The 26,294-nt window shown below is 37.1% G+C and overlaps 6 protein-coding genes across 6 annotated transcripts in view; 4 read left to right on the top strand and 2 right to left on the bottom strand.

Moving 5' to 3' along the window:
• Nucleotides 1-133: 133 nt before the first annotated feature.
• On the top strand, nucleotides 134-5,517 carry LOC109535191 (coatomer subunit alpha). The gene is made up of 18 exons (XM_019901064.2): nucleotides 134-524; nucleotides 627-894; nucleotides 950-1,120; nucleotides 1,180-1,384; nucleotides 1,443-1,651; nucleotides 2,004-2,199; nucleotides 2,258-2,439; nucleotides 2,494-2,704; nucleotides 2,764-2,926; nucleotides 2,986-3,207; nucleotides 3,262-3,427; nucleotides 3,487-3,710; nucleotides 3,765-3,891; nucleotides 3,951-4,091; nucleotides 4,149-4,444; nucleotides 4,505-4,697; nucleotides 4,760-4,971; nucleotides 5,084-5,517. Exons 1-18 carry the CDS (start codon nucleotides 297-299, stop codon nucleotides 5,318-5,320), a joined length of 3,651 nt encoding a protein of 1,216 aa, XP_019756623.1. The 5' UTR covers nucleotides 134-296; the 3' UTR covers nucleotides 5,321-5,517.
• A 46-nt stretch (nucleotides 5,518-5,563) lies between these two features.
• Nucleotides 5,564-8,540, top strand: LOC109535192 (kinesin-like protein KIN-1). Its single transcript, XM_019901065.2, has 11 exons — nucleotides 5,564-5,822; nucleotides 5,920-6,013; nucleotides 6,065-6,290; nucleotides 6,346-6,470; nucleotides 6,520-6,740; nucleotides 6,790-6,937; nucleotides 6,986-7,303; nucleotides 7,357-7,465; nucleotides 7,518-7,876; nucleotides 7,945-8,223; nucleotides 8,279-8,540. Exons 1-11 carry the CDS (start codon nucleotides 5,590-5,592, stop codon nucleotides 8,468-8,470), a joined length of 2,304 nt encoding a protein of 767 aa, XP_019756624.2. The 5' UTR covers nucleotides 5,564-5,589; the 3' UTR covers nucleotides 8,471-8,540.
• On the bottom strand, nucleotides 8,510-11,074 carry LOC109535194 (transcription factor BTF3 homolog 4). Its single transcript, XM_019901067.2, has 2 exons — nucleotides 10,721-11,074; nucleotides 8,510-9,194 (listed from the first exon to the last, which is right to left on the bottom strand). The coding sequence occupies exons 1-2, from the start codon at nucleotides 10,886-10,888 to the stop codon at nucleotides 8,856-8,858; spliced, it is 507 nt and encodes a 168-aa protein (XP_019756626.1). The 5' UTR covers nucleotides 10,889-11,074; the 3' UTR covers nucleotides 8,510-8,855.
• A 433-nt stretch (nucleotides 11,075-11,507) lies between these two features.
• LOC109535193 (translocator protein) lies at nucleotides 11,508-12,859 on the bottom strand. The gene is made up of 4 exons (XM_019901066.1): nucleotides 12,576-12,859; nucleotides 12,345-12,503; nucleotides 12,183-12,277; nucleotides 11,508-11,830 (listed from the first exon to the last, which is right to left on the bottom strand). The coding sequence occupies exons 1-4, from the start codon at nucleotides 12,640-12,642 to the stop codon at nucleotides 11,630-11,632; spliced, it is 522 nt and encodes a 173-aa protein (XP_019756625.1). The 5' UTR covers nucleotides 12,643-12,859; the 3' UTR covers nucleotides 11,508-11,629.
• Nucleotides 12,860-15,108: 2,249 nt separating this feature from the next.
• Nucleotides 15,109-23,480, top strand: LOC109535239. Its single transcript, XM_019901123.2, has 18 exons — nucleotides 15,109-15,277; nucleotides 18,188-18,383; nucleotides 18,445-18,619; nucleotides 18,675-19,201; nucleotides 19,261-19,404; nucleotides 19,458-19,582; nucleotides 19,643-19,817; nucleotides 19,877-20,030; nucleotides 20,090-20,272; nucleotides 20,328-20,584; nucleotides 21,382-21,553; nucleotides 21,691-21,948; nucleotides 22,014-22,139; nucleotides 22,198-22,284; nucleotides 22,429-22,563; nucleotides 22,618-22,892; nucleotides 22,953-23,233; nucleotides 23,290-23,480. The coding sequence occupies exons 1-18, from the start codon at nucleotides 15,229-15,231 to the stop codon at nucleotides 23,394-23,396; spliced, it is 3,426 nt and encodes a 1,141-aa protein (XP_019756682.2). The 5' UTR covers nucleotides 15,109-15,228; the 3' UTR covers nucleotides 23,397-23,480.
• Nucleotides 23,481-24,112: 632 nt separating this feature from the next.
• LOC109535161 (transmembrane protein 47) overlaps nucleotides 24,113-26,294 on the top strand; it is a 30,579-nt gene continuing 28,397 nt past the window's right edge. Inside the window, exon 1 of the mRNA XM_019901017.2 lies at nucleotides 24,113-24,344. The gene's annotated coding sequence lies outside the window, so the exon portion shown is untranslated. The remainder of the gene's footprint in view (nucleotides 24,345-26,294) is intronic.

Below are 26,294 nucleotides of genomic sequence, written 5' to 3'. Positions count from 1 at the left end.
GACAAAAAGTACTAACATAATAAAATAAAAAATAATTTAAAAAAATATAGAAGCGTCATGACGCACTTCACACTTTAAATACAAATAAAAAACATATTCCCAATTCCAAAATTGGATTTGGCAGCGTTGCAGAACCAGCCCAACTTGACACTGACAGCCACGTAGAAAAGCTTTTAAGGTTAGAACTTGAGTTTTCTAAACACCTATTCCCTAAACACGTATTTACTGCCTAGGTGGCAAAAAACAATATTATTTATCATTAATTTAAACTACTTGGTGCTGTATACTGCCATCCAATGTTAACAAAGTTGGAAACCAAGTCTGGCAGAGTGAAGGGACTCTCGTTCCACCCAAATAGGCCTTGGGTACTGGCCAGTCTTCATAATGGGTCCATTCAGCTCTGGGACTACCGAATGTGCACCCTTATAGAGAAATTCGACGAACATGATGGCCCTGTTCGCGGCATATGCTTTCATAATCAACAGCCCCTTTTTGTGTCTGGGGGCGATGACTACAAAATTAAGGTCAGAATAACACCCCAGATTAGTCTCAAACACTTGTTCAAGTGTCCCATGGACATTCAAATCGGTGACAACAATCTATAAACTCCTTAAATTCTCTTCTAGGTGTGGAATTACAAGCAAAAACGTTGCATTTTTACCCTTCTGGGCCATTTGGACTACATCAGAACCACCATGTTCCATCATGAATATCCCTGGATAGTATCTGCTTCTGATGATCAAACAATTCGCATTTGGAACTGGCAAAGTCGCACTTGCATTTGCGTATTAACTGGGCACAATCACTACGTAATGTGTGCTTTTTTCCACCCTAGTGACGATTTGCTTGTATCTGCCAGCTTGGATTCCACTGTCCGAGTCTGGGACATTTCTGGTGAAGGAAATATAAACTTATCAAACTCGTTTTTTACTCATTTTTCCTCGAATAGGTCTAAGGAAAAAGAATGTCGCACCCGGACCATCTGGCTTGGAGGACCATCTAAAGAATCCAGGAAGCACCGATTTGTTTGGGGTGTCTGATGCCGTAGTAAAACATGTTTTAGAAGGACATGATAGGGGTGTGAATTGGGCTAGTTTCCATCACACTTTACCGTTAATTGGTACGTAGTTTTACCATGCAAGAGAAATTATCAATAGCACTGCAAATTCTTGGTATTAGTATCTGGAGCTGATGATCGTCAAGTTAAACTGTGGCGAATGAACGATTCGAAAGCTTGGGAAGTGGACACTTGCAGAGGTCACTATCACAATGTGTCTTGTGTGTTGTTCCACCCTCGGCAGGAGCTCATTCTGTCCAACAGCGAAGACAAGAGCATTAGAGTTTGGTGCATGCAGAAGAGAACTTGCCTGCACACTTTTAGAAGGTGCTTGGAATTACTTTTGCAAAGGTTCATCATTGTTCATATGACTGCGTTTCTTCAGAGAACATGATAGATTTTGGGTCATGGCTTCCCATCCCACCCTCAATCTTTTCGCAGCTGGGCATGATAATGGAATGTTGATTTTCAAACTGGAAAGGGAACGACCAGCATACACCGTTCATGGAAATCTGGTTTACTACGTGAGGGAAAAGTACCTGAGGCGGCTTGATCTTACTACTGTTAAAGATATACCAGTATTGCAAATCAAAGGTAACATTTGTTTATCTTTTCCACTCAAGAATGAGTGGCAATTGGGTAAACTCTCTTCTCGGGATGATTTTGCGTATGGTTTCAATTGTTGCGGGATCATTCATGATTTTTAAAGTTTGCCATTATGCATTTTCCAAATTAGGTGATTTAATCCCAGTCAACGCTGCCTCTTGCGTCTTTTCAGATAATTTTATTAAAAGTAATCCTAGGACGTTTAATTTCTATCTAGTCTTCAGACAACTTGACCGCACTCTGTATATCCTGGTTAAATGTATGCATTTCCAATGTAAAAAAAAAACTTTACATTTATAACTGTAATAATTAATATGAACATCTTCCTATTCACTTTAAGGAGGCCCAAGAGTTTATGGCATCTCATTTAATCCTGCGGAAAACGCAGTGCTTCTTTTTACGCGCACGTCGAATCTGGATAACAGCGTATACGATTTATATGTTTTGCCTAAAGAGCAAGAGTCTGGTGGCCAAGTTCCTGAAGTAGAGAGCAAAAGATCCAGCGGATTAACTGCTTTATGGGTCGCGCGAAACAGGTTGGATTTTTAATTAGATTTTTTGCTCCTATTGGTGAGAATTGGGGTTAAATTCAAGGTTCGCGGTTCTGGAGCGAGGCCATCAACTGGTTATAAAGAATCTGAAAAATGAAGTAACGAAAAAAGTGCAAACTCCTGCCTGCGATGAGATATTCTATGCAGGCACTGGCATGCTTTTGCTTCGCGATGCTGAGCGAGTCACTTTGTTTGATGTGCAACAGAAACGAACTCTTGCCCAAGGTTGGTTGCTCATTTCTGCTGGTAAACACTGACTTAAGTTGAGGATTTTTGCAGTGAAAATTAATAAATGTCGTTACGCGGTTTGGTCCAGCGATATGTCCCATATAGCGCTCCTGGCCAAGCACACAGTCACAGTTTGTAACAGGAAACTGGAGGTTTTGTCTTCCCTGCATGAAAACACCCGAGTTAAATCGGGAACTTGGGACGATTCTGGGATATTTTTCTATACCACCAGCAATCACATCAAGTACACCATGACCAATGGGTAAGCAACCGATCTTACCTAGTTTTTATCTTAGACTTTTCCTGATTGTTGTTTTTCAGGGATCATGGCATAATCCGCACTTTAGAGCTGCCGATTTATCTAACAAAAGTAAAAGACTCCCAGTTCTACTGCATGAATCGCGATGGTCAAGGCTTAATCATGAACATCGATACCACCGAGTGTAAATTCAAGCTAGCCCTTATCAACCACAGATATGAAGAAGTACGCCGAAAATTTAGAGAGTGTCTGGGATTGGCATTATTAATGAAAATGAGTTTTAGGTTCTGAACATGGTTCAAAAATCTCGCCTAGTGGGTCAGTCGATAATATCCTATCTTCAGCAGAAGGGGTATCCGGAAGTGGCTTTGCATTTTGTAAAAGATGACAAAACCCGATTCACTCTGGCTTTGGAGTGTGGAAACATCGACATCGCTCTTGAGGCCGCTAAAGCCCTCAACGACAAAACGTGCTGGGATCAACTGGCCCAGGCCGCGTTATGGCAGGTAGGTTAAAACTTGAAGGCACGTCTTTTATCTAAATGTTTTTATTTGCTCTAGGGGAATCATCAAATAGTGGAAATGTGCTATCAACGAACAAAGAGCTTCGAAAAGCTGTCCTTCTTGTACCTGATTACGGGAAATTTGGATAAACTGCGAAAAATGACCAAAATTGCTGAAATTAGAAAGGCGCGCTCCTCGCAGTACCATGGAGCGCTTCTCTTAGGCACGCTACAACTAATCCATGCTCAATGAGCGTTTTTTGATTTGGTTTTGCCATTGCAGGTGATTTGGATGAACGTGTTAAAATCCTGAAGTCAACCAACCAGTTGTCTTTGGCTTATCTAACTGCTGCCACCCATGGAATGGCAGAAGAAGCCGAACAATTGAAAGAAACGATTGGAGACGCGAAGAAATTACCGGACGTCGAGCCGAATGCCAAGTTCTTAAAGCCGCCACCGCCAATTCAGCAAGCGGAAAGCAACTGGCCTTTGCTGACCGTTAGCAGAGTAAGAACTTACTATCCCTCAATGAACGTTTCCGGTAAAATGTGAATGTTCCAGAGCTTCTTTGAAAACACTGCATCTCTTACCACGTCCAGCAAGTTGGTTGTGGAACCGGTCGCTAGCCATGCAATTGAAGAAGCTGAAGGCTGGGGCGATGATGATGACGATGAAATAATCGATGGAGGTACTGGGAGTTTTACGGTTTTCAATTTTATCGCAGTTAATTGGTTTTCTCTGTTGCAGAGGAGAAATCGAACGATCCGAAGGCATCAGAAAGTGGAGAGGCCGGCTGGGATGTTGAGGATGCAGACCTGGAAATTCCCGAACTAGGACCAACCCCAGGCGAAGAAGCTACTGATAGTTATGTGCATCTTCCGGCGCAAGGTATATTTTGTGCGGTACAACCAATCAGAAGAACGTAAAAGGAACTTTTCCTTTCAGGACCATCGCCAAAGCTTTCTTGGACGAAAGCCTCTCAATTGGCTGCTGACCATGTACGCGCCGGCTCCTTTGAATCCGCATGTCGGCTGCTTCATGATCAAATAGGAGTAGTCAACTTCAAGCCCTACGACAGCCTGTTTCAGAGCCTCTACAGCAGCTCAAGAACTGTTTCCAATCATCTGGCTAATTTGCCTCCTATATTTACCTACCCCTTGAGGAATTGGAAGGATGCCACCGTGAAAACTGGGCTACCGGCCATTGGCATCAGCTTGAATGATTTAGTGGCTAAATTACAAGTAAGTTTTGGAAAAGGGGTTTTTAGTTCAGACGCTGACAATTTTCATTTATTTCATTAGGTTTGTTACCAACTAACTACCGGCGGAAAGTTTACGGAAGCAATAGAAAAGTTCCAAAACTTGTCGTTGTTTATTACTCTGCTAGTCGTGGACACAAAGCAAGATATCGCCGAAGCGCAGCAGATGCTGAGGATATGCAGTGAATATATTTGCGGGCTTCAAATGGAAACACTGAGGAAAGCTTTGCCTAAAGGTAAAAACCACATTTTTCAATTTTAGCTGGATAGTTTGTTTAAATGATCAACAAATTTCCAGGATCTGTAGAGGAGCAGAAGCGACAATGCGAATTAGCCGCCTATTTTACGCATAGCAAACTGCAGCCTGTTCATCAGATCCTCACGCTTAGAACGGCGCTCAACATGTATTTCAAGCTGAAAAATTACAAAACGGCCACTTCTTTCGCAAAACGACTTCTAGATTTAGGTCCAAGGCCCGAAGTCGCTCAACAGGCCAGGAAAATCTTACAGGTGTGTGTTTCATCTATCAAGCGCTCAATTGTCTTTTTTCACTTTATTAATGCTTAATACCCAAGCTTACTTTGTTTTTAGCCAGACACCTGATTTTTTTATTTTTTTACAGGCGTGCGATTCTAATCCAACCGATGAACTGCAATTCCAGTATGATGAGCACAATCCCTTCAATTTATGCGCCTACTCATACACTCCAATTTATCGCGGAAAACCCGAGGAAAAGTGCCCGCTTTGCGGCAGTTCTTATCAGCCCAAATATAAAGGATCGGTATGCAATATTTGCCAAGTGGCCGAAATAGGGAAAGACACTATTGGTTTGAGGATAAGTTTACATCAGTTTAGATAAACTGCGATAAACGGACTGGAAAAACTGAAACTTTCGCTGCACAAGATTATCAGTAAACACTTATATTAATTCTTGTTAGTGTTTTTGCTTTAAGTAATATTAGAAGAGTTTAGTATATTAAGAGAAACTCCTTGTAATAATGATTAGCTGATAAGGAACTGTATTATGGAGCATTTAAATAAATGTGATTAAATTTATTTGTGATTATTGATAATTATTAAATATTGCTAACAGGCAAAATTTGTCAATTTGCAGTCAGTCCACGGAAAATGTCATTCAAGAAAAGAGTTTTTTTCAGAATATTTCCTACTGAAAAGACGGAATTTGAGCACATAAAATTAGACAGCAAAACCGGTACAATATACGTTCGCCATTTACAAGAATTGTCTAAAAACAACATTAAAACAGATCGCAGTTACTGGAAGTTTGAAACCGATGGAATTTTTTACAACTCGACTCAAGAAACCGTATATAATGATGTCACAGCGGGAGTTTTGGAAGAGTGAGTCCAAATTAATATTTCTCTATTTAAATGTTCAAGTAATTTTAATGGCTGAAATAAGAACAACCGCAGTTGAATGAGACTAATTTGTTTAAAGGGTAATCAATGGAAATAACGCCGTGATAGCATCATTTGGCCAAACAGGCTCTGGAAAAACTTTCACCATAAGCGGCCTTCATATTACTGAAAACGTGAATGATTATTTCCAATCCTCTTCATCATATAATTTACTGAATATGCAGGAATTTGGAATCCTTCCACGCATCGCTAAAGATTTCCTGGCCTTAAGAAAATCGATGCCCAACAATATCAAGCTTGGAATTGATATGTCCTATGTGGAATTCTACAACACTTTTGCCATCGATCTTCTAAAACCAGATCTTATTACCATTGAAATTTCCAAATGCCGGGAAGTCCGGAAGGTTCAAATCTCCAACGAGTTTGAAGCTCTAAAGTGCATCTTTCTAGGTAAATGCGATAAACCCTTAAAAACCCTTGAAATTCTACGAAGTAATTGTTGCAGGAGAAGCCCGCAAAAATTTCAAGCAGGGATGCAGATATTTATCGAATTTGGACACGAATGTGGCAACTTTCCATATAACAAAGAAAGATATGGATCTAACTAACCCAGTGAAAATTTGCTCGAGGGTAAGCAGAAATTCTACAATATTCACTGCTTAATTCCTGCTCTTTCAAGCTGCATATAATTGACATGGCCGGGAACGATACATGTGGAAACATGAAACTATTCTGCAAAAACCCCAAAGAAATCGGGCTGGCAAATGTAACCAAATCGCAATTGGAACAGTTCATTCTGTGTCTTTCTACGAACATATCGAAAAACATCCGAGTAAAGCAACGGATCAACTCACTAATTTATTATTTGAATGGGGATTTTGCCTCAGAGAGTATCCTCAGGTAAGCCAAAGCTGCATTCTCCACAACCTCTGGAGATTTGTTTCGCTAGATTCATAGGCCATATCAAGGCGAAGAATGAAGACCTTCTAATAACGCTGTCGATGTTAAGATTCGGAAATATCCTCAAAGGCCTCAAAATGAAGCGAAAAGTAATGCAATTCGAACTCAATGAGGAAGTGGAACTGCAATACCTCAGGGTAAAAACAAGTTTTTTGGTTTTTCGATGTATAACTTCATTTTTTTAGAATAAATTGCAATCTATTGAAAAAGATCAGCATTTGAACTCTGTGCTGCTCAACCGCGATTTGGTCACTGGGATGAATCCCGAGCGAATAAAGCATCTGCACAATTTAATTCAAGACTACCTGGCTGGGAATGTACAGGAAATTCCTCTTATGAACGTAGCGGATGCTGGCCTTGTTCTGGAAAACATCAGAACCCTTTGTAAAGGCCTTGAAAATGAAATAAAGGCTCTTCAAATTGAAAATCAAGGATTGGTAGCCCATCAGCAGAGCGAAGTTACTTTGAAGCAAAAAAGCTCCAAAAGCTCTTCGCATAGCACGGTATTGAAGTGCGAAAGTTTGTGTTTGTTGATAAAACGTTTATAAAATTATAGATTGGTAAACTGTCGCGCAGATCTTCAAAGGCCCGATCCAAGGAGAGTATTACAAAAGAAAATAAACAGAGCGGCAGTAACATTGCAGAAAAACAGAAGCTCAATGAAAGTAGTACTAAACCGCAACAGAAATTACAATCCTTCATTAAAAAAAATTCCAGCTGGGGAGTTATCAATTGCTTCCTCCCAAAAACGCAAAAAATCTGTAACAAAATCGTCCACCAGCGGCATGAATAAGGCAACCAACCGAAAAAAATCCAGTAATACTTCCGTCGAAAAACGCGATTCAAAGAGCAGCGTTAAAAGCCTGGATGTTCAAATGCCCATTCCCGAGATGATTCCTGAAAAACAGGATATGTGGAGACGATTTGCTTCGTCCAGCCATTACAAAGAGAGAGTTGAAGAATACAAGCAAAACGAACAAGAGATAAAGAGCCACTTTTCCAGTTATGTGCACGAGATTAAAAAACTGCAAAAAATCAAAGATGACAATGATAAACACATCAACGACTTACTGCTGGTAATTAATACATTTTTCCACGTAGTATCATACAAGGATTTCTCTCAAAACATTACCATTGCTTACAGGCGCAAACATACAGAAAATTCAACAGCAAGGATGAATTTGATGAACAGGGTCTGTTGGTCTTATCCTATGCAGAAAAGGAATGCAAGGAAAGGCTGGATGAAACGCGCGAAATGCTGGTGGATCAGCAGGAGATTACTTTAACAGCGCAGGAAGCTTTGAAGGCTTATCTGGACAATCGACAAAATATCATCAAAAGCGCCGAGAGCGAGTTTGATCAGTTTTGCGCTGAAAACTACCAAGTTCCTAGCGTGGATATCCAGCTGGTTCAAAATGACTTGGTCCGAACTTTCAAAAATTTCCGATTCAATTTTTGAAATGTTTAACGTGTTTCAGAACCCGTACACTTTCGACGCAAACATTGAAGATCCAGACAGTGTCTTAGAAAAGGAAGAAGAACTTACGTTTATCCCAGAGCCACCTGCAAAGACGCAGATCATTCGAAATCTCCAAACATTGCTACAACGCGAACAAAGAGCCAGAATAAAAGCTATAAACAGAAAAAAACAAGAGTGGAGAAACGTTTGAAATATTCCCAATCTTTCTGGTGGAAGAAAAACAACAATATTATTATGTAATTATATATGTATTCAGAAAAGTCTGTTTAAATTCCGATTAACAAAATGTTATTATTAGATAAGTAAAACGAATGATCAATTTGTTTCCGCAAACAGATTGTTTGGTTCGGAAGTCCTCCAAACTCTTACACTAAAAACGGGTATCAGTAAAGTCAGTTAGTACAAGATTGAGATTCATTGGATTTTAAATCTACAAATTTGACCCCACTGAACTGATGCCAAGTATTCCGTTGAATTTCAATCTTATGATAACTAGAATTAAGGATACCATTGTTGCAAGTTAACCAAACAGCTATGGGATTATCCGCAGTGCGTTAACTTGTAGGTGTGGGAACTTAAGCAGTGTCGTTTGGCTTTTCCTCAGATTTAGGTTCTTCTTTCTTTGCAACCTCAGCCTTACTCGCCTCGTCAAAGTTTTCCACTAAATCGGGAACATCCTCCTCATCCTCTGGTACAATTTTACTCACACCTCCCGCATTAGCAACAGAACTTGCCAAACGTTTCAATTGAGAAATGCCTTCGGGGCCCAACTGATTCAAAATACCGGGGAGCATCTCGGTAATTTGTTTGTTCTCGCCATGTCCAGTTATGGCAAATGTGTTTGCGGCTAAGGATGCTTGGGTTTTTGGGTTATTGAAGTGAATAACCGTGCCATCGTCTTTAATCATGTTAACCTGGAAAATTATTTTATGTAACACTTCTTGTCGGTAACAAACAGTTGTGTTCTGAGGAAATCATGATTGCTCGTATAATTTTTCAAGAGCTATTTTCCTCGGTTTTAAACAGTGAAATGACTGAAGTAAGTCCAAATCTTTAAACGTGCTCATCTAGACACCCCCTGGACCGGTTTCGAGCCTATTGGCTCTCATCAGCAGGGTTAACTTTTTAATATAAACCATAGTCTCAATGCTCAGAGTAATTTTTATTTGAAGGTGTTTAGGCTTGATGTTTTTCTTTGCCTCAGATGTTCAAAATATAGTTGGTTTTTTTACAAATCGAGAGACTTTCAAGTGTTGGTTTCATCGGTCCAGTGTAAGTACTTGAAGCTAACACTCCTCTGAAGACGCCAGCCATGCGTGCTAGCGAAACGTTAGGCTCAAATTCCCAACAGGCGACGTCCGCCAAAGCGTTGTCAAATTTAAAAACTTTTTATTTAAACACGGTACAAATTTCGAAAAGTGGTGCCAAATAAAAACAAATATTCAATTATTTTCAAAACCGTAGTAGTAACCAATTTATTTCATATTTCACGGGGCTTTCATTGTAGAGAAATTATGATTATTACATCAGATATAATGGATAATTTTAAGGTAAAAGCATTGAATTCTTGGAAAGAAGTGATAAAGTTTCTTAAAAGATTAATAAGTTGGCACATTGAAAGCTTTGTTACAAATTTCCTTCCAATTTTAATTGATAATTACAGATTTTTTAAATGGAACATTTGTTTGTTATTAAAATACCAAACAAACCAAGAAAAAAATACCACGTAATGCGTCTTTTACCCGGACGTTTCAATTTAAAAAAGCGTCTTCAACACCAGATTCTTCAGAAACAATCCAGGTTGATAATGGCTTCGTCAAAACAAAATTCAACTAAACACATAGATAAGGTTTGTCTCACACTTAAAGAGAGTGTTGACCGTTTTGCTCAAGTTTTCATCTCAACTTTCAGTGTTTTCCAATTAACTGTTTGCTTCATTTACATTTCAGTCTTTTGTCCATGTAAGCAGGTAGACCAAAAAGGTCTAAACCCCTTTAAACCTCGGTTTTTGAGGTTCATTTGAGTTATTAAACAGATAAATAGAACTAAATTATCAGGTGTATTGAAGGAGAGAAAATGGACTGAGTGAAGTGTAGAAGACAAAAGGGACTAATTAGCAGTGAAAAAAATGTGGATGACCAAGATTAAGCCGTCTTACAGAAACAGCCGTCGAAACAGTTTGCGCTTATCTCGATAGTGTTGCTGCGGTTCCTTTGAAGCTACATTTCCCGGTACATCAAAGGCAATTACTCAAAAGCTATTTATACCAGCAGACTTTCATAAAGACTAGGAAGTCCACGGTGTTTAAAAGCCTTCTCTTCCAAATATGCATGAAAGGTAGCAATGAATGGCTCAGTAATTATACAAAGGAAACCTGACCCCTATTAGGTTACGCCAAAAAAATAATGTGCAGGTTAAAAAGGGAAAGTTTTGTTTTTACCTCCTCGATGCCGGGGATGGTGTTTACTGAGAGTTTTTTCAATGACGACTGCAGTTTTTTGTCATCTGTAGCTTGGGTCGAGTGGACAACCTTCTTCTTTCGCCTGGGTGTTCCTTTACCTCCAATCCTCACTTGGGACTGCAATTTCTTCAATTTATCGGTGTTCATGTTGCTTGTAGGGCTACGGACTGGTTCAATCGACGGGTGATAAGGTTATTCGTAAATTGTTAACGTTTAGAACAATGACTAAGCGAACTTGCTGGCTATAGATCTTTTTTCTATACAAACCACACGTGCTGTTGCCCGGTATGACAAGAAAGAAAATGGTCGACTTCCTTGGACATAGACGGCGCTTGCGCCGATTGCCGCCAATTTTGAAAGTTATTAAATGATTATTTAATTAAATCAAATATCAGCTAATTAGTACTCATTACTGGTTTTGGTGGTGAAGCCTGATCAATGTAAATGTGTAAAACTTGCAAATGGCTACGGAAGGACAAAATCCAAACGTACGTGAGTTTGTGATACGCGTGTATATTGGGCTGCCTACATTACGGCGACGCTTTTGGCGAATGCAACAAGGATACAGGGTGTCCGAAAATTGTGGCCAAACCTAATTATTTTTTTAGAGAATACTGTTGAACTTGTCGTATTTTCGTCTCATAAAGCACTCAAGTTTTCTTGATATTAAATTCCTGTTCACCTATTAATAGTTGCAGTTTGTTATCTATATTTTCAGTCCTTTTCTAGCACAACGTTGTTCACCAGGTGTAACTGAAACGCACGATGATTACAATTTTTTTATTGGTTCCGATCACTGGAATCTTAAAATTATACTTAAAGCAAAATTTATACCAAAACTATATTATTATACTACTTAATGCGAACAAATTATTGGAAAAACAGACACTATTCCGACTTGACTGTTTCGATTTTGGGGGATTCTTTGATCTCTCTGTTATCTCTCCAAATGACGAAGTTTAAAGCTGTAGCCACGCCCAACCACAAGCAATATGGCACAATTAAATACCCTGCTGTAGGATTCACTTTATAGAAAAGGTAGCCGGTGGCCAGAGCTGCCGCGTTTAATAGATTGATTTCTATCAATGCCTAAAAAATTTAAACAAACATCAAGATTTTCCTTTGCCAAATTTGAGAAAAGCACAATTTCAAGGCGTCCAAATCCAAGGTTGTGGGTCGAAATATCTTTTATCTACTGATATACAGCGGAAACACTTTTATTGGGTTTAACATGCATATATTGCAGGAAAATGCCCAAATTCAAGAGATTTGTCGATCACCGATCAGCTATTCACCTTGTGTATATAAACTTTATCAGGGACTTTTATTTAGAGCATTTCTAATAGCTAGTAATTTTTCATAAGAAACAATATTTCCTAGAAATGGGCGCGACTGATTGTTTAATAGTATAAAGCATTTTTTTAGTTTTATATTTTATTACCAGATCAGGTCTTTTGGCTCCAAAGAAAATTGGAGTCCAGCCCCAATTCAGAAGCAAATTGCCTCCATAAACCATGAGGGGAATTTTAGCGGCTCCTGCAGACAAATGTATTTACGCAGGATCATTTAGGAGGCAACATTTTGCACTAATTGCTGGATTTACCTTCAAAATTACCACCGTCTCTGTATACCAGATATGAAGCATACCCCATGCCACAGTATAAACTGGTCCACACTGGACCAAAAGCCCAATTTGGAGGCCTACATTTTGGTTTGTTCAAAGTTTCGTACCAAGGGAGGGCCTTTGATGTTATTAATCCACCTAAGTTGGACACCAAAACGATCAGATTTTCTGTTTTTTTCATTAATGAAACACAGCATTTGGAAACTTCACCTGTAATTCCACCCACATTAGGTAACAATACCGCTCCTACTGCTGGCCAATTAATTTTCACCGGCATTTTGGGGCGTGAAAGAGTTAAATGCAGTTTACTCCACCAAAACACTAAACACCTAAGTTTATCTCACTGATAAGGGAAATACTTTATTATTAAACACATAGATAACACTACAAATAAGTGAAATACTGCGTCATTAAGTACCCAATCAGGTATTCGTTCGTACTGGATGGTACTGCATTTAAAATTAGAACTTTGCACTTTGCTCGACTCGATGCTGGTTATTATTAGCGATAATTTGCGCGAAAATGGAATTCAATTTGCTGCAAATTTACCGATGATGAAACCATGCCAGCAAATAGGAAATCAGAAGTTTTGTGTGCAGGTTTTCAAGAAATTGAGCAAAAAATTTATAATTTTTTAGATGTAGTCGGCCAACGTAATATCACAGCTTATATATCATGATATTTAAGCTGTGGTAATATCCCTACTGGTGTACAAGTATTGAGAAATATTTTATTTGGCAAATTGTCTTTAAAATCTATTGAACTCCTGCATTTGCCTATGAGACTCAGCATTGTCAGACATTTATGAATTAAACATCTGCAAGCCATTAGCTTTCTAGAAAGAAACGCCGAAGTTTTAGACAGTTTTTTTTTTCAATTTTTTTATTTTTTTTTCTAAATTAGATTTTTATGTTGTTATTTATCAATTTATTGATATGATTTTTGAGATTTAATCGAAAAAAGTGCTAAAAATATTTATATTTTGTTACATAAATCATATAATTTTAATAAGAAAAAATGTAAATTTTTATCAATATTTATACTTTTGTATTTTTTTTTCAAAACAACTAAAAATTCCTCTTCTAACTTCTAAACAAAGCACAAATCTGATGATAATGATAATAATCTACATCTGTGTTTTTTAACTCAATAAAGTGATCTTAAAACCTCTTAAAATGAATCAAATGCGTACGATTCCGACCAAAAGTCTGAATTTTTCAAATGTGTTTTTGAGCTTCAGTTTCGGTCTAAGAAGTTCGTCAATGTTCAAGACATTGCGTAAAAAATTTCGATTATTTCGGATCTAAAGCGTTTAAAGCCGTTTCCACCGCGATTTTTTAGACGTTTTGATGCACAATGATTTCACTTGTTTCAAAAGAATAGCAACAGATTTATACAGATAATTATAAGATTTAATATTGTAATTTTTTTTGCGCTCATCAGTCAATGTTTCAAGGATTTGCATGTTTCGTTCTTCCAATCATTTCCCTGTTTCTAATTTATTTATTAAAAAAATCAACACATTTTCGAAACGACTTCTGAACCACATGGGAAAACTAGCCATAGTTACCGACACTGAACAACTACCTAAAACCCAAAACAATAATTCTAGTTGAATCAGAAAAACAGAAATTTGTGAAGTGATTAATAAACAAACATAAAATGATACAATTCACACAATTTCGATAAAAATTGCAATTACATAAACTGCATGTTGTCTAATGCAAAACTATATCAACCGCAGGTCACTTTTTATTTTCCCACAATCAAGCGTGTCTTTAAAACGTTTCTTCATGTTTCCAAGAAATATTTCTCACACTTAAGAGCAGCGGCATTCAAGCTTCTAACATTCTTCGGCCGAATTTTTCCGGTTTGTGGATAATCACAAAGCACGTATGAAGAATGGGGGGCCCCGAAATCTTTAAATACAACATAAGTCTAACAAAATATTTGGAAAATTATTACCTACAGGTAGGCTGGTATCGGAAAGACGACCTTTTATGAGCAGGGCTGGGCTGGGTCCTGAGTTTGAATGTTCCCAAGCGGGATTGCAATGCTTAAATCGCTCAAAAATATTTTTTTGATCGAGGAGATCTTTTGGTGCCCTGAAGAGTTTTCATGTTTGCTCATTTTGACCAATGTTGGCCTCATTTCGGACAATCAATTGAAAGAAAAATCTAATTTATTGCAGCTGCTGGATTTTTTTATAAATCCACTACTGATCACAGAAGATATTGTGAAGTCTACTAATGGACAGGTAGGGCGAGGCATTTTCATTGACTCACCGCGCCATCAGGTAAAAACCGTTGGGCTTTAGAAGTAATTTTTGCAAGTTCTGGTTCTTGTAGGTTTTACCGTATTTTTTCCCCAAAGAGCACTTTTCATGCAGACAATATTCTAAAAAACAGTGCTAAATGCATGAGGATCGATCTATGATAAAGGTTGACCAATTTTTTTAAAGTTTAAAAGGGTACAAATAAATCTTCTGATGGTTCTGCCCAATTTAACATCTTTTGAACTGAGCCCATCCATGGCATTTTGCTTGCGCACTTTTGGCTATGAAGTGCTCGTTTAATTTTAATTAATATTTTCGAACATTTATCTTTGGGTTAAAGGAGATATAAAACAATCTCAGGCAAAAACTCTTCGTTCTTCGTGGGTTCCCACTTTCTATACAGCGTGTATAGCCATGAGAAATAACTCGCCAAAAGAACGGTTTCGCTTGTTGTCGTTAACTAGCGTTCGCTGAGCACGAAAGTAAAAACGCGTTGTGCGTGCCGAAGACAAGAACTTTCCCAAAATGTGATTAAAGTGATCAATTTGTGTTTGATAACTATTAAAATTAATTAGAAGGAAACTCAAAATGCAGTGGGTTAACTGTGTTTTTTTCATTTGCTCAATTTTCGTCTTAGGTAAGTTGCAATACTGGTATCGAAAGTCGACAAATGAAATTGTTTAGGCAAGGTCAAATGTTCTTGTTTTGGTCTCAATTATTATTTAGAAATTTATTATGCGGTAATAGCAATTATTAGGTAAAACGTTTAGGTTCCGCGTTTAACTTTGCAGTCATTTGTTGCTTGATGTGTATTTTGGCCAGCCTGATTTTTCAGTGTTTGACCAACTTAATTTTTTGTTCTATTTTCCATAGAGTACCTATGTTAATTCTATTTACTTTAGTGCATTTTTTCAAAGCTTGTTCTAATCAACCGTAATTAAGAAGACAGATAATTTCCAAGATTTGAGTAGTTTCTGAATTGTATGTTGTATTTTGGACTAAAACGCCTTGTAACCTTTAATAAAACTACAACATTATTTAACAATTAAAGAGGCACATATTCATATACTTATTTAGGCTACTGGCAAAACTTAAAATATTATTTATAATGAGCATAAAACATCATTTTCAAACGGATTTTAGCGTGGCTCTTTATATTCACTCATTCACACGTTTGACTGCATCGGGCTATCGTTAATTTGACAAAATATTGTTATTTTCCAATAATCAGTGTTGGACTGCAATTTTTTTGCAATATATGTGGATGAGGATTCAAATTTATTAATATGGATTTATCCAAATAGTCGCTTTTAGTTTTTCTTTTTTTGTTTTCGTTAATTAATCAAATTAATTAATTAATTTTATTATTTTTCTCTATAGTTGATCCACTTTGCTTCATAACGTTTTCATGTAGAGTGTTTTAATCAGCGAAAGTTCGTTCGTAAACCTCGGATTAATTACTTTGAAGACTTAGGCCAGGTTCTACCAAACACGATTAATTTATTATTGAAAATGAAAACATCCATGCCACGAATTTTTTTAATTCGATTTCGTAACCTATGAAGTAACTTTAAATCAACTTCATAAAGTGAATGCATTCCTCAGGTTACACCGCTTTAAATTTTGTACATCTAAAGGCAATTGAAAACAAATCGCCTGTTGAAAGAAGGGTCGAAAGCTCAACTTTCCAGTGTGTACACTGGGAAAATTTGAAATTTTTGGCCGTGAAAACTCGAAACTCCTTCCTACTAATTTGTTACTTTAAACCTTGTTCATATATAGAGTTATTCGAAAATTTCCGTTCGAAAGAAGAGTCTGAAGCTCAACTTTTCATTCTGTAGGCACCTTAAAACCAATCAATTTCTCCACCGCTAAAGCAGATGCAAACTTAAAATGTACACGGTCAAAACTACAAATTTCGTTCTATTAGACTGCGACTTTAGAAATTGTCCATATATGCAAAGTTTTTTAAAAGTTATCCGTCTAAGGCTAAATTTCTCAATCTTTAAGCCTTTAAGACTGTTTAGTCGATTCATAATAATTTTTCTAATTTCATAGATAATTTAAGAAAATTAATACTTTGTATGATCGCAAACAGCAACGCGAATTACACGCATATTTATGAATATTTAGCTGTTAAAAATTAATAATTATCATTATATGCATCAGATCTTTCAGTGTGAATAAATGAGTAATTGTTCTCTTAATGCGCGCCCGATTTCGATCATTGAATCATTTTGATCATTGTCTAAAAATCGTATTTTTCAAAATCGACATCGGTTGAGAAACTTGAAAGTTATAAGAGTTTCAAGGTTGCAAAAACAATTTTTCCAGACAAATATTATCAATGTTTTTTGTATTTAGAAATTTTCTGCATAACTCTGTTAATATCTATCGGGCCGATTTGGAGTTGATGCAATTTGTTGAAAAAACGTACGAATTTGTATAAAAACTGCATCTCGGAATATTGCAATCGGTTGAAAAACTTGAAAGTTAAGATAATTTGAAAGCCAGAATGACGATTTGTTGACCAAAACACTTTGAATTTTTACTTCGATTAACTCATTTTCAAAATAGCACATCAGATTGTTTGCAAAGAGTATTCCCGACACATTCACTGTCTAAGAAAATTTGTGTTTGTAACGGTTTGGAAGGAAAGGGCCTCTGAATATTGGCAAGTGAAAAACTCTGAAACTTGCACATACTTCCACTCTTTACCTTGTAAGTCGGTCAGTTATCAACTTTTGTGGGAATTCAAAAACTCTTTAAAAGTCCAGACTTGACGCAAAAAGTTAAAAAGTTGTTTCGGGGCCAAAGATCAGGGCCCAAGAGTTTAAATTTTCAAAGACCTGAAGAGCTGGATATTCCTGGAAAAACGCTCTATTTAAACACCAAAATGCATTTTTGGGAGCAACTCAATGGTTCAAAAAAACTGCAATAATTTTTAGCAATAATATTGTTTTAATATTTGGAAAGTTTTAATTTTTTTGAAAATCGCAAATGTGCAAATTCAATATATTCAAATATTGTTCAAACCCCAAAATGTATTTTTAGGAGTAACTCCAATAATACAATAAACAATAAATATCAATAAACAATAAAAATGCAAATGTTTAGCAAAAAAGAATTTCTTTAAATTTTCAAATTTGGAGAAAACAGACCGAACTTTAAATTATTTGGCCATCACAAAATATTTAGCAAAATATAATTTTTTGTTTAACATTTTTAACAAACAGATGATTTATTCAATTTCGCAAAAAGTATACTAATATGAATGCTGATTTTAAAACAATTAAAAATTAAAATTTAGTTATTGAAAAACAGCGCGGAAACTAAAGGGTTTGGCCGGGATCACAGGCAATGTTTTAACGTGCTATTAACAACGGTAAAATAATGATTTTACTATTGACTAAGGATTTGTAAAGTGAAAAAATAAAATCCAGCAAATTGTTTAATATACAAGTCCCTACTTATAACAAGCACATAACTTTACGTTCCAGTTTTAATCATAATCCATTTCTGATTAAGCATGCCTTGAACATTTCAGACATTCATCAATCTACCTCAATTGTACTTAGAAGTTACGTTTCCGAACATGGACTTCATGGAACAATCACTTTCACTAAAAATGGTGATGAAATAATCATCACCACCAATCTGGAAGCGACTTTGGAGTTTCCAAACTCCGCCTGGTCCTGGTATATAACTGAATTCCCAGTCGATTACACTCGCATTGAAAATAGGTACTTAGAAAATCCAATGAGCAATTTTCCGTAACATTCACTTTCTTTCTCGTACTTCAAGATGCGATCGAGAAAAAATTGGGAAAAACCTAATCAACCTTGATGAACTGTTCGGTTATTTGATTATACCGGACAACCAATCAAGTACATTTACTAGCTCTGATCTAACAGTGAATGGGAAGAGCGGCCTGTATGGAAAGACCATTCTCCTGGATGAAGTTGACACAGGAAGAAAGGTAAAAACACGACCCAATTTTTGCGCTGGAGGCTTTATTTGCTTTGTACCTTTAGGTATGCGCCTCAATAACAATGTTGGACAAAACTCAGGAAAAAATCGCTGTAGCCAGATTAAACTCGCCAATAGCCGGCAATGTTTACTTCAGATGGTTTTACACCAAAGACAACCACAGCGACATGCTGATCACGACTGATTTATACCATTCGCAAAAAAGGGAAGTGTATGGAAAGTATCTGGATTTCACCGAGCATTCGTGGAAAATCTATGTAACCGACATCTTCGACGACTCAGACCGATCAGAAGAAAACTGCAACATTCTGCAGTTGGTTTTTGATCCCGAAAATAGAGGTGAAGGCCATGCCTTGGGAGATGTGAACAAAAGACTAGGAAAAGTGAAGGTGTCAACCAACTACAATCGAAACAAGTACAAGACTTTGTATCAGGATAATGAGTTAATTTTGCTACCCAGTGACTTAAATGGACCCCAAAGAAGGCTATACGTGGTGATTTTCGAGAAGAAGCATGAGGACGTTTTCTTGGCTTGCGCCAAGATTAGATATGAGCACCCTGTAACTTCGAGGTCAGAGCTAAATTAGTTGAAACTGTTTGTTTAATCTAACAAACGAATTTCCTATGCAGGATAGTCATTCAATCAGGAGGCATCAAGGGCGACATCAAACTGACTCAGAACAACCGGTTTGAGGCCACCTTTCTGAACTTCAACCTCAGCACAGCCCGAGGGGACTTGGAAACCCGAATAGTGTTTGGTTCAACTGTTGCAGGGTAAAGACTCCTCTTAGTTTTTGTTCTGGTTGAACCATTTGGAGCTTTTCCAGATACAAAATCCATGAATTGCCCATCAAGCCTGCAAAAACTGTCGGCCAGAACGAGAACTCGTGTTTAACTACCAAGTTCGTTTACAATCCCAGAAATACAGACGTAGCTTCTATTCCACCCAATGGTAAGTTGCTGATGTACTTCTTCTTTTTGGAAAAGTAATAAAATAAGATAATTTGCGAAGGACTGGGCACTCAGGATCAGTATCCCATTGGCGATTTGTCTGGCAAACTTCTAAACCGAAACAATGCCTCAGTAGTCATCCCTGGAAGCCAAGAGCTAAATGGAACCTTCTGGGATGTTTATCTGCCCCTCCAAGGTGTGCACTCGATAGTGCATCGCTCTTTGGTCATTTATAAGTAAGTTGCCCTACCAGCAGTGTGAGGATGAAACTGACTTAGGAATTTTTGGGTTGTAGAAACACTCAATACCCAACATCTGAAGTGGTGGCAGAACCATGGATATGCGGAGCCATCAGTTTATATGAATCAAACTTCGAATACCAAACGCAAATGTTCACTGCTGAAGTGGTTTTCCGTTACCCCACAGTAGGCAGAATGCTCATGAGACAGGTACAGAGAAGTGTGTGGGGGAATTTGAGGCTTTTAAAGGCTAAATGGGGGATTTTCAGGTGAAAGACGCGCCTTGGATGGACACAACCGTAATGCTGGAATATCTGGTCCATGCAGATGGGGCTCAGCTGAACAATTCCGCCGACCATCGATGGGCTATCCATGAAACCCCACCGGGAAAAGACTTCTACGACTGGCAAAATCGATGCATCAGCGCTGGGAATGTTTACAATCCCTTCAAGGTATTTATTTTCAATTTTTTTGAACTAACTCCATCAACCCACTCGAAATCCACAGATTGACTACGATAACACTTCAAGTGTAGAGCAATGCAGCCAAGAGGCGATTGGACTTTGCAGAGTGGGCGATTTATCAAAGCGCCAAGGGACGCTCCAGATTTCTGGAAAAATTGCCAACAGTGACCGAATTTCTAGGAGGCTTTGGACAGACACCCGTCTACCTTTAACAGGACCTCACAGCATTTTAGGGAAAAGTTTTGTGCTCTATGATGACCATGGTCCGCAGGCCAGAGGGGAAAGACTAGCTTGTTCGCGGTGAGTTTTGAACTGGCAAATCTAGAAACTGGAGATACTTGAATCCAGAAACTTGAAACTGCAAAGTCGTAATTTTTATTCCTTTTTTGCTTTGGTTCTGAACAAATCTGGGTTAGGAGCTTCAAATTCTGTGCTGTGAGGGTTTTTTTAGAATGCGAATAGAGGTTGCAATTTGTACGTAAAAATTTTTTTTATCGAAACCTAGAACGGCAACGATTTTATCAATTATATTCGGTGCGTTGATGTTTATGCATATTTTTCTAAACTGTGCATTTAGGTGCAAGGTTTTCCTTACGGTGTTGGTCTTTGTCTTAAAACATAAATTTAAAAAAAAGCCGTAAATAAGTGCAAAATATTGAAATAAGCACAAAAAATCAATTAATTTTTTTTCCAGATGGCCTGTTCTTGTTTCATTCATTTCGTTCAACTTAGTTAAGAAAAGCGTATTTATTATCTACAAAAGGCATAATGCCTAGAAATCCGGGCTCTTTTCCTGATCACCGTGGAAATATTAAGAGTTATCCAAACTTTAGATATTTTGAACATAAAAAGTTAGGAACAAACTAAAATTTCAACTTTTAACTCGCTGTTTTTCCGAAAATATCAACTTTTGGAGAAGACATTACTTTAATTCCTGATGGTGTTAAGTCTTCACAATTTAGAACTATCTTCACTTTCACTTGTTAATAAAGTTGAAAAACTTCTCTTAATTTTTTGAACATTCAATTTTTTTTTAAATTATTTGTGAACTTTTTCCTTCATTGATTCGTTGAAGTGAAAATGATATTGCTCAATAGAATTGGTGGTGTGTATCGACGAAAAGTCGTAGCAAAAGATTGGTTTCCTAATGGTGGAGAGTTGACTATGAAAGGAAAAATCGAGTTTCTTCAGCAAACCGAATACGACATTACAAACGTGGAAGTTAGCTTTGAAGGGCTTGAAGGAGCCAGCGGCTACCATGTTCACATTGTAAGTACCAAAAAATTCTAGCAAATAACGACGTTGGTTTAATTGGCGATTTTCGCACTGAATTAAAACAGTTTTTGTTCACCCAATGACCTCAGTTTCAAATTGTTTCCAAATACTAACTGAAATATTCTGCTCAGACTCCAGTGGAAGAATACCTTCAATTTCCTTGCGAAGCCACAACTCTTTACGGCCATTGGAACCCATTGAATGTGGATCCCACCTCCTCTCCCACCCGGTACCATGGTACTCCCGATCAGTACGAAATGGGCGATTTGAGTGGGAAGTTTGGGAATCTGGAAAATGCCACCATTTACAAAAGCTTCTACAATGACACTATGTTGCCGATTTTTGGCCCAAGAAGCATTTTGGGCCGATCCATCATTATCCATAAGAAGGTAAGAACTCAATTTATCCCAATTTGCTGCTAAAACACTGTTGTTTTTGGTCATTTATTCATTAGGCGGGCAACAAACGATGGGTCTGTTCTACCATAGAGCGCGGCTACAGCCCTTCTGAAGCGCGTGAAATTCGCGCTATTGCCTCTTTTCATCATCCTTTGGGATATGCATATGGGTATCTGAAAATGGTATGTTTTTCCGCAAATTCCGGCTTGAAAAATGGCATTAATTCCGTGGTGATTTTAGAAACAGCTAATCTACAGCGATGGAAGCAGCAGCGATACCACCATAGAGGTGAAGCTAAGACATCCAGGCAAAAATGACCGCAATATTGTAAGTTGGCTGAAAATAAACGAGCTGTTTCAACAGCGTCCTTAAATAAACACTGACTCGATTTGAAATTCTCTAGTTTTACAAAATGTTACGGCCATTTTATCATGTAGGCCATAAATATGTAATAAACTGTTATTTCTGCAGACTAGGGATCATAACTGGGCCATTTTTGTCAATCCTGTAGGAGTGGATGCAGCTGTAAAAACCCAAGCAACAAGATGTGTGGCTGGCGGTTATGTGTGGAATCCTTTCTACACCCAATTGGCGGATCCGTTAAATGTTAGTGAAATTTTCTCAAATTGCCACCTCGATGACCTACCAGTTTTTTTTCAGGAAGAGCTTTATCGCCAAGAGTGCGGGCCTGAAAATCCTCTTCGTTGCTACGTGGGGGATTTATCAGCTAGACTTGGAACCATCGATATTGGGCTGCAGAGGAAAATGTTCATTGATTCCAATTTTCCTTTGGAAGGCGATGTTACAGCAGTTGGCCGATCCATAGTGATTTTGAGCCCGGATAGAAGAAGCGACAAATATGCCTGCGCCAACATCGAGCCGGACTATGATATTATTAAATATGTGAACATCGAAAAACCACCCAGATTTGTCGTGTAAGTCCTTTGGAAAATCGAGAATACATTTTGCGAAATGCGGAAATTTTATTTTTTCAGAGCGCAATTTATCGAGGATGTACGCGAAGTGATGGGTATTCCTGAATGGTTCCTCACAGTTGATACTCGCAAAACCAAAACTCTTTATACAAACGCCTGCGTTCAGTTGCTGTTGCACTTTAAGGGGCCAATCGCTACTAAGTTGGAGCAGGATTTTAACAGATTGCTCACAATTGGCCGTCTGGAAAGCCCCACCCTGTATATCCCCGGATTTATCAAGGAGAAGAGGAAGTCGAAGATTTCATACAAACTATGCGGAGGAAGGGATCCTAATGAAAAAAGTTAGTCGCTATTTTGTTTTCGGTGAATGATTTTTAATTTTTTTTTTGCTTTTTAGGCCGCAAACAATCCAGCTTCCTCTTTTCCAGTTCGCGCGCTGCATCGAAGCATCAGTTTTGCGGAATTGTATTTATTTGTCTAGTTTTTAAGTATTTATTTTTGTAGAATATCGCCTTCTTTGTAAATAGTACATATTTAGATTGTCGATGTACAAATAGCTAGTTTTTGTAATATATTTTTGTTCATAAACGCCTGTTCAGTAGCGTTGTCTGTTTCGATTGCAGACAAAAAGGCCTGAAGACCATCTCTGGTATGGCCATTTTGCAGAAAGCACAAAAACGTGCAAAGGCGCTCTAAGATTTATCAATTTTTTTTATTTATGGATGAATTCACTAATGAATAATTCAAGAATTAATTCCGACTTAAAGAAATTGATTGATATCTAAAAATAAAAAATACCAATTCTCCATTAAATAATTTGAAAGCCACCTGAAATCTGCGCATTAATCAATACTGATTAAAATTGGAGACAAACCATTAATCTGCCAACATAAATAAACATAAAAATTAAATACACAATAAAAATAAAAAAATATTAAAATAATTTATTTATAATTAGCTTCAGTCAATACATAAGCAAAATGAAATCAAAATAAAACAACGTTCTTTTGGTCCTGAGCAAAAGGAAGCTTTTTGGGTGGCAAAGCAAGATAAATATTTAAAAAAAATGAAAAATTTATAAAATATTACAGTGTCTAGGTATATTGGGTTGCCCGCAACTAAAACTGACCATTTCCATTACTACACAAAGATGACACTGGTCAACATCATTCGGTCTCTTTCCCGCTGGATTTCACAAGGTGTTGACGACAGAGAGGCCAAATTGTGCGTCACTCAAGAGATGAAATCAGGATTTTCAATGTCGGATTGTTGACATTTTGTTAAAGTAGTTCATGGAAGGTTCATGGTTTGTGTCCCATATTTCCTTCATTGGACGTTGTTTATGTGCATTTTACTGTTTATGTGATAGGGTGACTAGTTATTTACCGGGCGGGTTATCTAATCTAATCTCTGTTTTTCGAGGAGATTAAGGATTTCCCCTAAATCTAACAGGTGAGAGCGAATTTAATTTATTAAAGTACATAAGTTATTGTGTGGTTTAATTTCTATTTATTATTCATGCTTTGTGGATTTCAATTGATCACTTGCCATGAGTAATCTCATGACTGAATGTTCGCATTTCCATTAAAGGCAGGTGAATTGGTTTGCCCCATTTTGTCATTTTAGGCCCAGAACACTCTGATGAGACTATTCTTCTCCTTTAAATGGGTCACAAGATTGTACAAGCTAAGTCTCCCAATCTCAAGTTTAGAGTGTTTTTATTGTTAATATATTACCCTACTTGAGCTGCACATATTGGAAAAATAACCTCAGAAATAGCCCCACTAAAAGCACATGAACCCTTATAGCACGTGTATTATCTTACTTTTATCTACTATTCATACTATTCCACATAAAACCAGATGGTCTATGTTTTTAAAAAAATGCATAGATTTTCTACAGGTATGAAGGGAATTTTTATAATATGCACAATGAATAACCATTGAAAGAAAGTAATACATTAAGAAAACCCTCAACTAAGAACTAAAACCCAGTAGATTTCTTCATGAATAATTATCCACTCATATAAATACTCAAAAAAGTATTAATCTTGCAACTACAGTTATTCATTATTTAGTCGGTTTTCCCATTAGTTGTGGTGGTTCCTTTTAAAGAGACACTCAAAAGAGATTCAGATAACTGAAACCATTGTAAACTTCTTGAAGATAGGCATTAAGTTATCAAGCGATAAAGATTTTGGACCTTGAGCACACTTTGTTAAGGTACACATTGTTAAGAGCTTTAAAATTAACGAAGATCGACCATATAAGAGATTATTTTGAAAGTAAAGCGATTTTATCCCAGTCGGGATGATTAAGCTACATTTTTTACTTAAAATTGTATTCAATTTATGGGGATTTTGAGAAAACTTCGTCGTTGATCTCTCGATTAACAAAATAAAACATCAAAGGCCAAGAACATGAAAATCCAAAATCAGTTTTTTTAAATTAAAGCCATGAAACTGTATGTTTATGAGATGAGCAATTGACTTCGATAGGGTGTAGAACATAAAAAACGTGCAAAACCGCTACAGGCACAAAAAATAACTATTCAAAAATGTCCAGGGTAAAGAAGAAAATTATCTCAGGATCAACAAAGAAAAAGAAACTACAACACACAAAACATACAATTCTACAAGTCTTTTACATTCGACAGTTTTATTAATGAAATGACAACTTAACTGCTTTTTTGTATAGGTACTTACTGTATGTATAACCTCTTTTAAGTGGTTTTTCTTCCTGCTTGCCTTCAGTTCTAATTTATCAAGTCAAATTATCACTTCAATAATAACAAATCGAGCAGTCTTCCTTACATTTATTTTTGCTCGTTTCGAGCGGACCAAATACAGTACACTAATTATTGTAATACGGATCTTTTTTCTAAACATTACATTTTTCAAACAACATTGAGTTTCATGTTTTTGCTTTTGAACAATGACAAAAGTCGAAAGTTAAATGGAAAGAACTAGAAAATAAACACCACTATGAGGAAACATTAGGCTCTAGTTGACTAGCTAAAATATTTAATAAATTCAAAGTAAATCTGTGAAAATTAATGTAAAAAATACAAATAGTAAATTCGCGCAATTGAACATCAGTTTACATTCAAACTAAAGATTTTGTGCAATTTTAGATTTTTCATATCAGTGCCTTCATTTGATCTGAAGATTAGTGCCAGAGTCCAAGTATTAAGTCCAATGATTCAAGGTGAAACTCGTAGGTAGTCTGCGACAGCAGGTTCATTCATTTCATTCAATATAAAAATTCCTCGGATTTTGTTCCGAGTACCAAAGACGAATTAGGTGCACTAAAAATGTATGCTTCTTTCACACATTTCTCTTCGACTTAAAAAAAAACGTGCAAGTACAATGTGGAGAAAAAGAGTACAATAGGTTCAGTAAGG

The sequence above is a fragment of the Dendroctonus ponderosae genome, unplaced genomic scaffold (assembly GCF_020466585.1).
Source record: "Dendroctonus ponderosae isolate FM_Combo_2020 unplaced genomic scaffold, Dpon_F_20191213v2 Dpon_F_20191213_5, whole genome shotgun sequence".
Classification (NCBI taxonomy): Eukaryota; Metazoa; Arthropoda; class Insecta; order Coleoptera; family Curculionidae; genus Dendroctonus; species Dendroctonus ponderosae.
This window is presented reverse-complemented; position numbering and strand designations above follow the sequence as displayed.

Bases quoted from the DNA above. Each gene is read 5' to 3' on its own strand.
- LOC109535193 (XM_019901066.1), bottom strand. From the start codon at position 12,642: ATGCCGGTGAAAATTAATTGGCCAGCAGTAGGAGCGGTATTGTTACCT. The intron at 12,504-12,575 runs GTGAAGTTTCCA...TGTCCAACTTAG, and splicing joins TAATGTGGGTGGAATTACAG to GTGGATTAATAACATCAAAG. The intron at 11,831-12,182 runs GTAATAAAATAT...TAAATTTTTTAG, and splicing joins GAGCCAAAAGACCTGATCTG to GCATTGATAGAAATCAATCT.
- LOC109535192 (XM_019901065.2), top strand. From the start codon at position 5,590: ATGTCATTCAAGAAAAGAGTTTTTTTCAGAATATTTCCTACTGAAAAG. The intron at 6,014-6,064 runs GTGAATGATTAT...CTGAATATGCAG, and splicing joins GCCTTCATATTACTGAAAAC to GAATTTGGAATCCTTCCACG. The intron at 6,741-6,789 runs GTAAGCCAAAGC...TTGTTTCGCTAG, and splicing joins GCCTCAGAGAGTATCCTCAG to ATTCATAGGCCATATCAAGG.
- LOC109535191 (XM_019901064.2), top strand. From the start codon at position 297: ATGTTAACAAAGTTGGAAACCAAGTCTGGCAGAGTGAAGGGACTCTCG. The intron at 525-626 runs GTCAGAATAACA...ATTCTCTTCTAG, and splicing joins GCGATGACTACAAAATTAAG to GTGTGGAATTACAAGCAAAA. The intron at 895-949 runs GTGAAGGAAATA...TTCCTCGAATAG, and splicing joins CCGAGTCTGGGACATTTCTG to GTCTAAGGAAAAAGAATGTC.
- LOC109535239 (XM_019901123.2), top strand. From the start codon at position 15,229: ATGCAGTGGGTTAACTGTGTTTTTTTCATTTGCTCAATTTTCGTCTTA. The intron at 18,620-18,674 runs GTAAAAACACGA...TTGTACCTTTAG, and splicing joins AAGTTGACACAGGAAGAAAG to GTATGCGCCTCAATAACAAT. The intron at 19,818-19,876 runs GTAAGTTGCCCT...TTTGGGTTGTAG, and splicing joins CGCTCTTTGGTCATTTATAA to AAACACTCAATACCCAACAT.
- LOC109535194 (XM_019901067.2), bottom strand. From the start codon at position 10,888: ATGAACACCGATAAATTGAAGAAATTGCAGTCCCAAGTGAGGATTGGA. The intron at 9,195-10,720 runs GTAAAAACAAAA...ATAATTTTCCAG, and splicing joins CCATCCCCGGCATCGAGGAG to GTTAACATGATTAAAGACGA.